Source organism: Pleurodeles waltl, chromosome 1_1 (genome assembly GCF_031143425.1).
Source record: "Pleurodeles waltl isolate 20211129_DDA chromosome 1_1, aPleWal1.hap1.20221129, whole genome shotgun sequence".
Taxonomy (NCBI): Eukaryota; Metazoa; Chordata; class Amphibia; order Caudata; family Salamandridae; genus Pleurodeles; species Pleurodeles waltl.
In genome coordinates, this window is record NC_090436.1 from 408,838,393 (window position 1) to 408,854,709 (window position 16,317).

General features: G+C 44.2%; 1 protein-coding gene across 1 annotated transcript in view; it reads left to right on the forward strand.

Moving 5' to 3' along the window:
- The window catches only part of CERT1 (ceramide transporter 1), a 592,287-nt gene that overhangs the window by 498,163 nt on the left and 77,807 nt on the right, over nucleotides 1–16,317 (forward strand). Inside the window, exon 15 of the mRNA XM_069223744.1 lies at nucleotides 8,261–8,390. Within this exon, the coding sequence (XP_069079845.1) occupies nucleotides 8,261–8,390 (130 nt within the window). The remainder of the gene's footprint in view (nucleotides 1–8,260; nucleotides 8,391–16,317) is intronic.

Consider the following 16,317-nt stretch of genomic DNA (forward strand, 5'->3'; position numbering starts at 1 on the left):
GTCTATAAATATCATCACTTTCAAACACTGCATAGTCCTTCATTTCAGTTAACATAGAATCAACTGTCTGGACATACCAATCATCAGATACAACACCCGGTGTAATTACATCTGTCAGTCATTTTAAATACATATGGAATTTGAATGACATCAGTAGGCCTGTAGATATCAAATGGAACATTGTCCCACACAATACCATCAGGAATTGGCACAGCTGAAATGTTCACAAGGGACAAGTCTCTTCGGATCTTATGTGAGGAATGATATGGAGTTAAGACTTCATCCACAAGCTCAACTGAGGAGCGTTCAGGAAGGTAATGACCATTTATAAGCAAAAAGAAAACAGTCACAAAATCAATCCATAAAAACAATGCAAAAAATGTCAAGTAGAACCATAAACAGTTCCATGGTTGTATTAAATGGTTATTTTTAAGCCATAGGTACAGCTTACGTGTCTCTGATACATTTTCAATCACTGGATTGGATGAGTCTGAAGAAAAGTCACCAATGTTGATGAAATAATCAGAGGCAGTCTGTCCAAACGCGGGAGCAGATTCATTACTGGTGGATGGATCCACTTCACGTGGAGGTTCATAGTAGACGGTGTCATCAGTCTGTGTAGTGTTGGTGTGAAAAACAGCCAAATCTTGGACAGGTGCTGTCATTGGAGTGGTAACTGGAATCAGTAAAAGCTCCTTTTCCGCCCTCCCCAAGGTTGAGGAGGTATTTGTAGTATCGTTGGACATTGTTATATAGTCTGAAGTATTGTTGTTAATTCTACTTTGAAGAGGTGTATGTCCTGTTGGATCGGGAACTACCCAAGGGACCTCTGGGTCTACTGTGCAGGATCAGCCACATGATGAGCTTTGACGTCATCAATGGAAATGAATCTGTTTGCTTTGGAACCAGGTAGTGGTGGTAAGATGACAGTTCTGGTACCTTGTACTCCCAGGACTGGGACTGGTGCTCTATAGGATGGACCGAATTCCTTCTTCACAGTGATCTTCTCACAAACCAGATCCCCAACCTTAGGAATTCAGCCAGTGAAAGTTGTTGGTAAATCCCTTATTCCTAAGGTGGAGGCACTGGTGGATAATTTATTATCATGAAATTGCTGAAGCTCCTGTAAGACAGTGAGACGTTCATTTATGTCAAAAGGTGTGTCTGCTGCCACCAAACGAGGGCCATCAAAATCTGGGACATACCTAGGTATCCCAAAGAGAACATCATAAGTAGGACTGTCTTGGCAGATTGGTCAGTGCTCTCTGGACCCCATATAGGTGATGAAGCCAACTACGCCCAAAACCTAGTACTCTAGCTGTAAAGGACTGCTTTAGATCACGGTTCCGCCTCTCCACAACCGAATTTCCCTCTGGATGGTATGATGAGGAGTAATGGAGTTCCAACACACATCGTCCCCATGGTGTCCCTGAATGCCTTGGAGGCAAATGCAGGGCCCTGGTCCGAATGGAATGCTGCAACCGCATATGTACCGATAAAGATCAGCAAGTCTTTTATAACGGTTCGAGCGCCATCTGACCACTGAGGCCATACCCACAGGAATCTAGAACAAGAATCTACAGCTACTAAGATGTATTTTTATTCACCATCTGGTTGGAGTGGACCGCAATGGTCCAGATACACACATTGTAGTAGCCTGCTGGACACTAAGAGGGATGACTGCGGTAGGCGTTTGATATTAGAGCCCTTTATTTGCTGGTAAATGTCACAACAAAGGATGTATTGTTTTGTCTGTTTGTATAGACCTGGCCACCAGAAACATTTCCGTAAGAGTGTTACTGTGACCGAGATACCAGCATGTGCAGAAGCGACGCCCTCATGCGCTGCTTTTATTCGATCTAATCTCTGGTCTTCGTTGGGGATCGCTCGATCTCCAACTCCAGGAATTGTTGCGTTGGCAACATTCTGTGCATTGATGTGGTAAGAATATTCTGTAGGGTATACTTTTGGAAGCGACTTGCCTTCAGCCGAAGCCTTCACGGCAGTCGGAATTTCATTATCCAAATGGATGTAATGCTTTAGCTTTAGGAACGCTTGCTTTGGTGACTGCCTCTAAGGCTGGCACGGGGTTAACAACGATGATGTGTTTCCCTTGGGCAAGTGGCCCCACCTTAATGACAGCCGTTTGAACTTCAGTTAGAACTTTTTTTCTGTGGGTGCAAAACGTTGTTCTGCATTGGAGTGTAAATGTGATTTATATGCTATGGGCACTGTGTCTCCCTCATTAAAGGTGACGTAAGGAAACCCAATGGCACCAGCAATTATTCTGCTGACCAAATTTGTTTTGTTGTCACGTGTGTGCAGGTTTTTGGCTTCTAGCATGTCATGCTGCAATTCCCTAAGGATGCATGTGTGTTCAACTGTCCAGTGTCTTCTAGAAATATCTGGGTGTATTAAGTCATAAAGTGGCTTGATACGTTGTGCATAGTCAGGAATGTATGTTCTGCCAAAATTAAAGAAACCAAGTAACAACTGTAGTTTCTTGAGACTGTTAGGTGGGTGCAGTTGTGCACATTTCTCTAGAAAGTGCGGGCCAGGCTCTTCCCCTAGTTTGATAGCTCATATCCCAGGAACCGTATGCTAAGAAAGGCTGTTTTAGTTTTTCTAAAATTGAATTGGTAGCCAAGGGCTGAGAATCCTAAAACGATCTGATCAACTCTGGCAAGATGAATGTTGAGGTAGTCATCTGTGAGATAGATGTCATCCACATAGGACAACGACTCTGGATCAATATCATGTAATATTGATGTTACACGGGCTGAGAACAGCCCTGGGCTGTTCTTATAACCGTAGGGCAAACGGCAGAAGTGTTACTGTGAGCCAAATGAACATACACTCAGGTCCCGACTTTCTTGTGCTAAGTTTTGGCAGAAAAACCTGTTGGAAATATCCAACATTGTTTTGTATTTTATTACGCACTCTGTTGTTAACTAGTGCTGTGCTATGTGAATTTTGTATCGCGTGTGTAAGTGTCTGTAATCTAGGACTAATCTGTAGGAATGGTCTGGTTTTACAACAGGGAATAACTGATTGTTCATTTGAGAGAGACAGGGCTCAATTACTCCCTGGTACTCGAGCTGAGTGAGGATCTCCCTCACTGGAGATTTTGCTTCATGTTTAACAGGATATTGTGGCTGAGGTTGGGGTGCAGACCTGATAGGTATTACATGACAAGGAGAGTACTTGTCCCAACCTACATGATTGCAATACAACACAGGTGCCTGTGCTAAAGCCCAATTGGCAGTGTAGGCTTGTCTTACCGCTTCTGGAACAAGATCCGAGAAAGAAGGCAAAATGACATCTTCCTCACGTGGGAGCTTACGGACGTGCTCAGGTGGTCAGTCCCTTTCGGCCACCAGGATATCACAACTAAGTTCATCCCAGAACATTACACCAATGGTGCGCTCTACGTTTCCCTCAATTTGAATACTTAAATCATAAACCCTGTCGGGTGGGAGAACGCAGCCGTACGCAGTTTCAACTACAATGAAATTGCTAGTTGCTGTCGCATCCAGATCTTTCCGACTCTGGCGTCATATCGTGTCCTCTCCTGCGCTGTCTAACAGTGTCACTGCCCACGTCTTGTTCTTCAGCAATGTTCTCAATTGTACTGGCATTTTTAATTGACTGTGCTGCTACCTTTTTCTTTTTAAACTGTGGCTTTTGTTGTGGGGACCTTTCTTTTTTGTCTGAAGACTGTGGTGAGTCTTTCTTCTGTTTCACATATTCAGGATGTCGATCAGGATGGCCCCCTCTCTCGCTACGTCTATCCGGTGCGTCCTGAAAGGAACGAGAGGGATGTGAATCAGTATATCTGTCAGGAGCTTTTATACTTTCTCTATTTCTGAGAGTGTATCTCCTTTCGGAGTTCCCCGGATGTGGAGAATCTGCTCTTTGATTTCGTCTTTCTTTAAATTGTTTCTGCTTATCCCAGCGCTTCTGAGAACCCTCTTGTGCTTGTTTAGTACCTTCCTTAGGGTGGTAGTCTGTAATTCGAGTTTCTTCAGCTTGGCTCCCAAACTATCACGTCTTATACTAGTATATTTGGCGGAAATAATTTTTGGTAGCTCTTTCTCCTGATCCAAATGTGGGATGTGGGGGTGTGTAAAAAGTAGACAAGGTGATGTATTGGCCTACTCGAAAAGGAGTAACAACTTTAGAAAGGAACGAGGCTCTTGTACGAAGCATAACTTTGTCAGGATGGACAGACCGAATTTGTGGTTTAGAAGATAGAGCTTGAAGCTCACTCACCCTGCGAGCGGGTCAAGTGCCGCAAGGGACAATTGTGCATTGGCTCAAAAGAGGCACACATGAGAAGTTAAGACTAGGTTCAAGTTCCATTGGGTCATAATGAACAGAGTTGAAGGAAACAAATGGGTAAGGTTCTTCAAGAACCTTCCAACCATGGGAGATTTGAATAAGGAAGGTTGGTCTGGCAGTCTAAGAAAGGCCGAGATGGCCAACAGATAACCTTTAAGTGTGCGCAAAGCAGAGCCCTGCTGGGCGAAAGATAGTATGAACAAGAGAACTTTAGAGAGAGGTGCAGAAAGGGGGTGAACAGACTTGTTGTCACACCATGCCACAAATGTATGTCAACGACAGACGTATACCATTTTGGTGGAGGAATACCTGGCTGCCAAGATAACATCAGACTAAAGGGCGGAAGGTCGAAAGCTGTCAACTGTCGCCGTTCAATCTCCACGCATGTAGGTGAAGACTGGACAGGTTCGGGTGGAAAACAGCCCCCTACTGCTGCGACAGAAAATCCCCCACCCCCACCACAAATGGACAATCTGATCGAAGGATTCGTAGCCATGCTCTGTAGCTCTGGAGTCAAGACTGTTCGAGCCCAGTCTAGAGCCACAATGATTACTTGTGCCCAGTCGTTCTTGATCTACTTCAGAACCCTGAACACAAGTGGTATCGGTGAGAAGGCGTAAAGGAGGCCTGAGTTCCACTTGAGATGAAAAGCATTGCCGAGGCAGTGCCGCATTGGAAACTCCGACGCGCAAAACAGCTGACATTGTGTGTTCTCTGCAGAGGCGAACAGATCTAACCAAGGCTCTCCCCGTTGCTGAAAAAGGGCTTGTCACTCCCGGGACTATGCATTGACAGCTGAGTTAGTCTGCTCAGGCGTTCAGTGAGCCCGCCATATGTTGAGCCACCAGGGTGATGCCCTGATGTTCCAGCCACGTCCAGAGGCGTAGCGCCTCCTGACTGAGGTTCCACGACCCCACTCTACCCTGCTTGTTGCAGTACCACATGGCTGTAGTGTTTGTGAACAACTGCATCACTTTCCCTTTTTAAAGAGGGAAGGAAGGCCTTCAATGCAAGCCTGATCACCGAGAGCTCCAAAAGGGTGATGTGGAGTCTGGACGCCGCCAGAGACCTCTGATCGCCACCTTTTCCATGTGGCCACCCCATCCCAGAGGTGACACATCTGTCACTGCTGTGATCTGTTTGGGAAAGGGAGAGGGATCTGCCTTTGTCCCAGTGAGGATTTGATAGCCACCACTGCAGATCTTTTGCAGTTCCCTCCGAGATCTGGACTGTGTCGGAGAGATTCCACCGATGCTGCTTCCATTGGAACTAGAGGTTCCACTGCAGAGCCCACATATGCTACCTGGCATGTGTGACCAACAGGATGCAGGAGGCCATGAGGCCCAGCAGCCTCAGTCATTCTCACCGAAATCCAGGACAGGCTGAAACCGCAGAATCATAGCCTGAATATCCTGGACTCGCTTTTCAGGAGGATAGGCCCAAAATTGAACTGTCCAGAACAGCTCTGATTAAAGGGAGCGTCTGAAGAGGAGTCTGGTATGACCTGGGCATTTTTATACTGAATCCCAGTTAGTGCAGAAGGTTCACTGTAGTCTGAAGGTGGGAGGTAACTTTCTGGGGCATGTTCGCCTTCAAAGTCCAGTCATCGAGGTAGGGGAAGACTGAAACCCATAACCTTTGCAGATAAGCTATGACCACTGCCATCCCATTCGTGAACACCCGAGGGGCGTTTGTAAGGCCAAAGGGGAGCACAATAAATTGAAAGTGCTCATGGCCTACCATGAACCGTAAGTAGCGCCTGTGGGCAGGCAGGATGGGTATATGGAAGTAAGCGTCCTGCATGTTCAATGCTGCCACCCAATCTTCTGGGTCCAAGGCAGACAGGATCTGAGCCACAGTGAGCATTTTGAACTTCTTCTTGAGGAAGAGATTGAGGGCCCAAAGGTTTAAGATAGGACGTAGGCACTTGTCCTTTTTTGGGCCCCAGAATGTAGCAGGAATAGCAGCCACATCCTACTTTTGGCGCAGGAACCCACTCTATGGCTCCCTTGTCCAAGAGTGCTGCAACTTCCTTTTGGAAAATTGCCAGATGATCCTCCAGTAAGGGGCCGTAGGATGGAGGCTTTGTCAGAGGAGTAGTCTCGAAGGGGAGGGAGTAGCCCCTTTGGACTATTTGCAAAACCCACCTGTCTGTCGTGATGGATTCCAGTGGGTCAGGTGATGGCGAACCCTGCCTCCAACTTCTTTGAAATGGGAGGGACGGGCTAGGAAGGCTTGGAGGCTGAGGCAGGGGTGGGGGTAGACTGGGCTGGTTCCCTGTCCCAGGAGCCAGTGGGATTCCGGGTCCATGGCCACGCAGTGGCTGGGAAGCATGCACAGCTCTGTGGCTGGCAAGGTAAGCACACGGCAGGGAGCCCCTTCCGTGGTCAAGAAAGGGCCGAAAAGCGGACTGTGGTGGTCGAGGGGCAGTCGCTAGGCTAAGGGACGGAGCCGTAGCCCGGGGCTGCTCCCTCAAAGCCTTTGGGTTCATGGCCCGGCACACGGAGCACGACTTCGGGTCGTGCTCCAGACCCCACAAACAAACCAGGTGAGGGTCTGTCACAGACATCATTCAGTGACAGGCGTTGCAAGGCTTGAATCCGATCTTACGTGACATCCTCTCGACGCACCAAATTCATCAAAAGAGCCAACAAAAAAGTCTAATTCAGTCAGAAAATGACCAGGGTTGCTCTCTCCAGACCTGCACAAGGTGTTGATAGAAAAGAACGATCTTCAGCGCGCCGGGATGGCTCTTAAGTACAACCGCAACGTCCTCACAGCAACTACGACGGACGTGGAATCAACTGATACCTCCTGACGGCATGCAGGGGTACAGCTCTAGGAAAATTCTCCAGATCCACTATGCCGCCTTGGGAAAACTCTAAGGTAGGTAATTTGCAACTAAGTCTCTGAGACAGACCATTTACCTGTTATCCCATGGCCACATTCCGTTAGTAAGAAAGGAGCTACCATGGCCTTCCTTAGAAACATTCCTATAGCTAACATCTGTAAGGCAGCTACATGGTCAACACCACAACATTTAAAAAACACTATTATGTGGATGTGCTAGCACGCCACAAGCTAATGTAGGTCAGGCTGTGCCACGAACACTTTTTCAGTCAACTGCAACTCCTACAGGCTAGCCACCGCTTTCATGGAGGGACTACTTTACAGTCTATGCAGAGCAGGTCCATCTATGAAGTCCATTTACCCCGGGGACTGTATATTTTCCACCTTTGGAGGTACTGCTCTGATTTGTATTCTAAAGGTGAGGAAGATGTGGTTAGAAGCATCCCTCAGAAGAACTTGTTACTTACCTTCAAGAAACTAACTCTCTTTCTGATGGATGCGCTACCGAACTGCAGATTCTTCCCTGTCCTACGATCTTGCTGTTCTGTGGAGTGATCTCTTCTCACAATCTGAACAGGTCTCAAGTTAGAAATCTGCTTACTGATTCCTCCAGTTGTTTCTGCACTGCCTCTGAAAGTGCAGAAAGAGTCAAGCAAGAAACAGACACCAGTGTGCAGGGTTTATGCTTTTATGCAGCTCTGCTCAGTCACTTATGGGGTGAAATGAAGTTAGTGCAGAGCTGCAAGGTGCCATATGGCGGCACACAATGGCACTGCTGTGAAAATTTCTGTAACCAGTCTTGCGCGTCGGAGATATTCTGAAGGTGAGGAGTCTGCAGTTGGAATATCTACCATAAAGAGCTTTATCCAAGGTTGTTAACTTGTTCTTCTTAGTTCCTTCTCCAATATGTCTCTAGTGCCATTTTGTTAAATTATTTTGGTGTATTTTTCTCCCACGCTCAAAACACGTTTGTACTTAGAAAACATTTACATTTTAATCTTAATAATTAATAATAATTCACTTTTTACTGTTGTTTTGCTTATCTAATAATACTCCAATTCTCTTGCAGCTTAGTAGCAGATGCGTTCGTGCCAAAATCAACATTGCTTTGATTTGCCAAACGCTTGTAAGCCCACCAGAAGCTAATCGGGAAATAAGCAGGGATAATATCCAGTGCAAGATCACATATGTAGCAAACGGTATGTATACATTTTTTAGATAGTTTAAAAAATATTGACATTAGAAGTTCATTAGTTGATCTGTCTAATGTACAAAGCAACCTCAATTCAGCTCTAGTGTTAGTGAGTTATGTAGCCAAATCAGATTGAGGTTGTGCCCTATGGGAGACCCTTTTAATCCCAGAGAGGCTATTTTCTTTATGGTTGTCTTGAATATGTTTAAATTGCCATAAACAGATGTCCATGCCTTTTGTCCTGGAGTTTTTCCACTTTTCCTTATATGCCTAATTCCAGTAAGATATATATATATATTTTTTTTTATTGATCCTCGATGTAAGTAAAAGGGCTATTTTATCCTATCTGAATCCCGATTACCAGGTGCTCAACTAGTTTTCATCTATGTCAGTGGTTCCCAACCTGTGGTCCAAGGACTTGAGGGTGTCCGCAAAGCCTCTTCAGGGAGTCTGCAACTGCTTAGAAAATTAAATAATATTAATAGATTAATAAAGTGTATATAAAGTGGCAAAAACTATAATTGAAAATGTTTAAACGTATTGTAAATGTCAAGGAATTTGTAAACGGTGGCTGTAAAGTAAATTAGTATGCTCAGGTTGATTCTTGGGAGCTGTGCAGGTGCATCAAACACAATATAATATGGATGATGTGTGGCTTCAATTAAATTTAGAAAAGCTCCAACCTTCCTATTAAAATTCTATTTGTTTGCAAATTAAATAAAATGTGTTATTTGTGTATTTGTTCAATGAATGCTTGTTCCCCGGATTGCAGTAATAATAAAGTGGGGGTCAACAGAAGTCAAATGGTCGGGAACCACTGATCTATGTGTTTAGTGGTTTGAGAAGCAACCACTGACTGTACTACTGTAACCAAAAATTGGCCTGAGGTTAATTAAATTGCTTCAGGTGAGGGTGGGTGTTTTTGTTAAGTCTCCCAAGCCTTTTCAGTATTAAGTGATGCATCAACTGACCTGGAGTTCATTGACTAAAGCAGTAATTTCCACTGCTGAATGACTTCATATTTCGTTTCCTGCAGATTCCAATCTCCATAAAGTCATGTTACCCCACTTCGACAATCCATGGCCACAGCACCCATTAAAACTACCTGTGTTTTGCAATCTTCTGTCATGGTCATAAATGTTAGACTAATCCCACATACATGCTGGGACTGTGGAACATTTTCTGTCTGTCCTGAAAAGGCAGATTTTTCCAATATAACAAAACTTTATAGCTGCATTTTCTAAAGTTGCCTGAAACTGTTGTGCCGCCCAGGACAAAACTACAAAAAAACATTCAGGAATATGCTGTCAGAAAGGCAGGTTCTGTAGCAAAGCCAAACATATGTGTGCTCCTTTAAGAAAGACACCAGCTTCAATATCCCATCATTCCTTACATGACTGTTTTCTCAGAGTGATTTAATTTTTTGTCTTCGAGTTAGTCGGATCTGTGAACACTCAAGTGGTTGTGTCACCCTTTTCTGGGAGTTTTTCTCTGACTATTTGCCAAATTCAACTTTCCTCTAATATTTTGATGCACTTCTGTCTTTTTTCCCATCTGTCTAGCATCCCAAAGGTGTGGTGTTTTTCCTCAAAATGCCTTTAATTATTGACGAGCACCCCTCTTGTGATGAAAAGGAAGCAGCCTGACATTAACCACTTCTGTGGCGTAGTCTACCTCTCAGCCTCATGTACCACAAAGGACTATGAATTGTAATATACAAATATTAAGAAGGACTGGGGGGGGCAATTCACTCGGAGAAACTGGAATACATCAGTTTGAAGAAGGTGAATAAGGAGCTCATCACAACTACACGGTGATCTCCTCTGTGACCATGCCATCTATTATAAAGGAAAGCTAGAAGGGCAGTTCCAGGAGAGGAAACCACTCAAATCACCACCATTCATGCCATTTCCAAGTTTCCCAGTTGAGGTCAACAGTATTGACATCAAAGACAGAAGTTGCTTTGTCACTTGCCAATATCTGAATAGTCACCATCATACCTCTTGCGCAGATTGATGTTGAGGCACTTAATGACTTACCAGACGTTGATCCAAGACACTGATCTAAGTGAAGCAACTGTCTTCTTCATCACCAGTGCACTTTACATGATACCAGCAGTCATGCTTATTGGAATTACTTGGATGATCCAGTTTGGATGCCTTTCTGACCATTTTAATTTATAGTTTTTTTTTTTTTTTTTTTTTTTTTCTGTATTTTTTTTTTATGAGTGCCCTGATGATGCTGAGAAGATCACAGAACTGATTAACCAGATGTGAGAAACATAGAGAAGGGTCGAATTTAAGCTGTTTTGAAGAGTTTTTTGGTAGGATAGAAGGGTAGGCTTATACCGGAGGTCTGCTGTAAGAGAGTTCAATTGTTCAAGTGTGAGTACAGAAAACACACGACCATTGGTACCAGGCTGGGATATTGAGAGAATAACTAACTAAAAGCTGCGATTAACATTCTGAGTGTATTCAGAAATGTAATGAGCAAACCCAAGTATGTATACTGGACATGTGCAAGGGTAAGTCTTGCTGAATAAGCATAGGGATTTAAAAATAATCCCCTTGACCACTCGAGACCAGCGGAGAATGTTTTTATAAGCTGAGATGGAACAACCAGGAAATTTGAAGATGAGGCGAATGGCCGCATTTCAGGATCCTTTGAGGGCATTGCAAAAGATGAAGACCGTCATCTGCTTGGACAATCAAACGTTGATTCAAATGGTAGGGGGTGAGATTTTTGGGAAGAGTCTAAGATGGAAAAAAAAAGTTGATGAGAGCTCATGGACTTGGGTGAAAAGAGAGAGATCCTCATCAAAATGGATTCCAAGATTATGAACAGAATCTGCCAAAGAGGAAGAACCCTAGTTGAGTAGATAAAAACAGCAACTGGCCAAGAAAGACCCTTTACCATGAAAATTTGTCTCCTCTGTATTCTGTTTGAGGAAATTATTTCCCATCCGGGCAACAAGATCAAGGATGCATTTCTGGAAATTATTTGGTGGCACGAAATTTATCACCAAGGGAGATTAGAAACTGAGTGTAGTCTATATAGCAGATGACATAAAACATAGTGGATTGAATTAGGTGGGCTAAGGGGAGTACATAGAAGTTAAAAAGAGTAAGGCTAAAGATGACCCCTGAGGGACACAGTGCGACTTGGGTTTTAGCTCTGATTTGAAGGGAGGAAGTTGTACACCCTGGGCTAACTAAGAACAAGCTGATCCACGCTAGTAACTTACCTAGAATACCATACTTAGTTGGGCGATTGATGAGACTGTATCAAAAGATGCAGAGCAGGAGCAAAAGTACTATCACTCAAACGAAGTTGACAAGGGTGTGAGTAAGTAGAATACAGAAGTTCATCAATACAGTTAAGGGAAAGCAAAACAAACTCTTGAAGAGGAGGTAGCATGGAAGGGAAAGCAGGCAAGTGTCCCATAGAAATAAGGAAATGGCTGAGCTAGGGAAGGAAGATTAAAAATATTTGCAGACTCCATCAGTTTTACAAAAAGTAGTTAGAAAGTTCATCACAGAGGGACTGAGCTGGTTGAAAAGTAAAGGCTGTACAACTACAATATGCTAAAGCCATAGCATTTAAAAATGGCATGTTAAATTTTTTTTTTAGCATTATCTGCCTTAGATGCAATAAGTGAAGTAATTGGCCCAAGTGTAGTTAACAAAAAGCCTGTCAGACAGAAGATCAGATATCAGCACTACCTTACTCGAACCAGAGTAATCTTTGCACCAGCAATGCTTGATTTTTTGCAGTGATGTGTGGCACCTTTGAACTCTGACTTATACCAGGGAGCCGAAAGACAGGAGCGATGACCAGCGATGAAGGAAGGCATCCAAAGTGGTTATAATCCTTCAAAGTCAGTTAAATCAGCTCAGAGCTTGGTATCAAGGGAGGGCAGGACTTTGCCAAGACAGTAGAGACAGATAGGAAAATACTAGATAAAAGCATAAGATAATGATCGGACCAGGCCTTCTGGACAGAGATGACACAGCTAACCGGCTCACAGGATGAAGAATTAAGGTGAAGGCAGTGACCAGCGAGATTAGTATGGCCAGTAACAGACTGCACAGGTGTAAGCTGTTGATAAAATATGTTACAAAATTAGCCAATAAGCTTCCCAAGTTAATACAGGCTGGAGGATGGTAAAAGCAGAGAACACCAGGACTGGTAAGAACAGAGGAAATGGCCATGTAAAACCTGAGGAGCCCAGCGTGAGGGAAGTCAATTATAGTAAGAGAGTGCACTTTGAGATGGTTGTTAACATTGTTGGCTAAAGCACCACCCTTCCTGCAAGGGCATAGTAGATGGAACACCTTCAGATCAGTGTATAACTGCTGAAATGGCTTGACGTTGTGACATGTTCACCATGTGAATCTTGTGTACCACCTCACCGTCTGATTCCAATAATGGAAGGGTTGCATGCTTCCAAGTTCAATAAAATGAGTACAGCAGTTCTGTTGAGTTGAAATGTGGATTCCATCTTCATAATGATAGCCCCAAACCACTCTGCTGAGCTTTAACATTGTCAGGGCTACTAGGATTTTGTGGCATGGAGGACATTTTAGGCTATTTAAATTATATGGTGAAAAACGTCAGTTATGCTGTACATTCTCTGTCAGTATTATCCATTTGGGCTAGAAAATTAATTTGGTGAAATCTACAAATGTTTCAAATTATGTGGCAAATGTAGTAAATTAACATTTATGCGATGAATACCGCAACAGTAGAATAGTCTATATCCCCTGATATCTTCCAGTGCCCATTTCATTAACAATTTATTCAAGAAAGGTAACAAGGCCTAAACATTCTAATTCCAATCATTGCCCATTGTTAGTTGCACTTGGGTTGCTCATCCCTTAGTTTTTGGGGTCTTATGCTAGCTAACTCCCTGTACACAAATATTTAACACTTACAACATACTTGCCTCTGCATCAAGCCTGGAATTAAAGGAGCTGTGTGAGTTACTAATTGTGTTTTACCTCCCTGGGAACAAGGAATGAGAAGTGCATCTATTCACCTGACCCTTCTCTCCCTTGCCTTCATAGCGACTTTATAACAATGAGCTTGTGTCTTCTTGCTAAACTTCCCTGTTTATCTGTTTCCCATACAATGTGTTGTTTCACCCTTTCTTTCCTTTAACATAAACAATTCTTACATGTGTTTTGGTCAGAAGTAGGGATGTTCTCACTCCAGATGACTAAAAGCCTTGCATATACAGAGGACTATATGGCTCCATGGGAAGATAGCAGAGGGAAATAGTGGTTCCTTTCAGTTATCTATGTAACTTGTAGTTTACAAGTTCAGTCCTGCTGATGCATGTTTACATCTCCACAAGGTTTGTGGACTGAGTACTATTAAGTTCTGTTAAAAAAAAGCTTTTATAAGTGTCTTTAAATATCCCACGTTTTCAGGGCTTGATAGGGATTTCAAGCCTGAAAACAAAAACCATATAATACAACAAACGTACCTCACAATAACCTTAGCATGAGTGAGGTAGTTCCACTTTTTGGATAAAATATTTTATTGTTAATATTATTTCAATTTAAGTTGTCCTATGAGGAACAGGCCCCAGCCCCTCTATTGATCTAGAATGTGACTGTCATTTAGTCATACTTGCATGTGGTGTATGCTTATACTCCCACTTAAAAAGAATTGTTTCTCTTAACTGGACCTAAATATAACCGCTGAAAATGATGGAACAGGGCTTGTGGCCAATGACATTATGGACGTAGATATTGGGGAATACAAAATGCAGTTAAAGAAAATTGCAGTATGATGCTAATTCATATTTGATTGCCATTCATTATTGCTTCATATTTAGAATTTCTTGGATTTTGTGGTAGTTTTATGATGTGCCCCTACGTGTACCTCAGTCACAAAATGTATGGATTAAAACAGGTTTAAAGTGTACTGCATTTATGAGTAGATTGCAAAGAAGGCTTGCCTCTGCCTTCTGTGGAAAAGTCTGTTTTCCTCATTATGAGTTTCACAACACAAATGACATTTTCAGCCCCTTAATGCATTGTCTGGCCTCTGTTTGTGCATGAAGCTACTCTCTGTGCTAGACCAGTTCTTTCTCTACCTTTCCCTCCCTTCCCCTTCCTCTCCTTCACCCCTCTTTGTCGTCCCCCCCCTCACTTTCCCTCTCCCCCTTTCTCCCTCCCCATCCCTCTTTTCCTCCCTCCCTCCTTTACTCTCCCCCACCACCTCCTTGCTCATTCTTCATACAGTGATGTCTTCTCTTGCTTAATAGGATAATGGTTTTAATTCTTTAATTCTCCATGTACCATAGGAACTCTTGGCCGAACCTGACCTAATGCTTTCACTGGTACAATGGTTGTAGTTCTCAAAGTATTTCTTTTCCTGGTACTGTCTAGAACTGTCCTTATATTTCCATGTGGATAATATTTGTACTTATCGGATACAGACTTCAAGCTGCAAATTTCTTACCTATGAATTCTCCCCAAGCATCAGACTGCATCTGGAAGATTTTAGTGAGCGGTACCCCTGTATGCCGTTAGGTGGTGTCATTCAGCTGTCGTCACGTCGTCCACACCGGATATGACGTTGCAGTTCCTATATAGGCACCACCCCAGCACTCTGATGTCACTTTTTTTTTTCCCCCGTGCCAGCAAGGACTGATCCGAAGAGAGCTTTCCCGTCAGTCCTTTTTTGATTGGCTTTTTCCTGCTATGTTGAGTATTTTTCGAGTGTTCTACTCCTGGTGAATCGAGGATGTCATCCAAAAAGACAGGCTTCAAGCTCTGTGGATCCTGTCATCAGGTGATGTATGTGACTGATCCGTATCTCGTGTGTCTTTCATGCCTTGAACACGACCCAAAGTCGTGCTCAGAATGCCGAGCCACACATCCGAAAGCTTTGAGGGAGCGTCCCCTGAAGCTGATGGCAGCCTAATGCTTGACTCCGCTCAAGTAGCGATTTTGGTCGAGAGGAAGTTCCCAGGATCAGTTGCAGGGTCCTCAGTAGTTGTCGTCCAACTCCTTGGGGTGATTAGGTAAGTAGAGCAACGAGAAGAAATCCAAGAAGTTAGAGTTCTTCGACTTATTGCCTGTGGACTGTTGAGACAAGGGAGTGTCAACGCTCTAGCCCTCGTTTTACAGAACCTGCGTGTGGGCAGACGCCGTTCCTGGGTTTCCAGGAGCTGGAGCGACACCTGCCCAACTGAGTTTTATGAGGCCATGCGCCTCATTTTTGGCAGCCCTACAGAGCCCGACTACCTTTGGGCCCAGTGGAGTCGTAAAGGGTACCTTCGGGTTGCACGCTGTTGGTTTATGTGCCAAGGGGCACCCAGGGTACCAGTCCTGGATTCAGACCAGTGCCAGTCTTACCACCTCGACCTTCCCCGGCGCCGTCTGTGCCTGCGGGCGTTGCCATCCCCATTCAAATCCCCAACTCCGACACCGAGCAGGATGGGTGTCGTACAACGCCGACTCCAAGGCCGGCAGGAGGTTAGCCTCTTAGGCTGGATCCTGTGCCCTTTTACTATGAGTATGGCTTTTGGGTTGAATGGGAGGGTTTGCTAGTCCCTTTAGAATACCAACCCTATGAAGGAATGGACCGCCGTAAAGACTTGGGTGAGGCCAGTGGACTGCATGCTTCTCCATATACTTGCATGCTTTCTTCCCCTACCATGGCTACGGAAGAAGGGAGCGTCTTATGCTATGGTGGTGAGGAGGGTGGCTGAGCTCTTGGAACTTCAGCTGCCTTCAGTGGGTGGCAAGACTCATCTCTTGAGATGTGCTGCAACTGAGAGCTTACTCCTCAGAACCCCTGCTCCCGTTCAGTGAGGCCTTCACTGACATCCTACTGGCTACCTGCACAGGGGCTCCTGTGAACATGATGGTTGCCCAGCGCCATCCCCCCGCACCTGGGGCCCAAGTTTCTTGATGTAC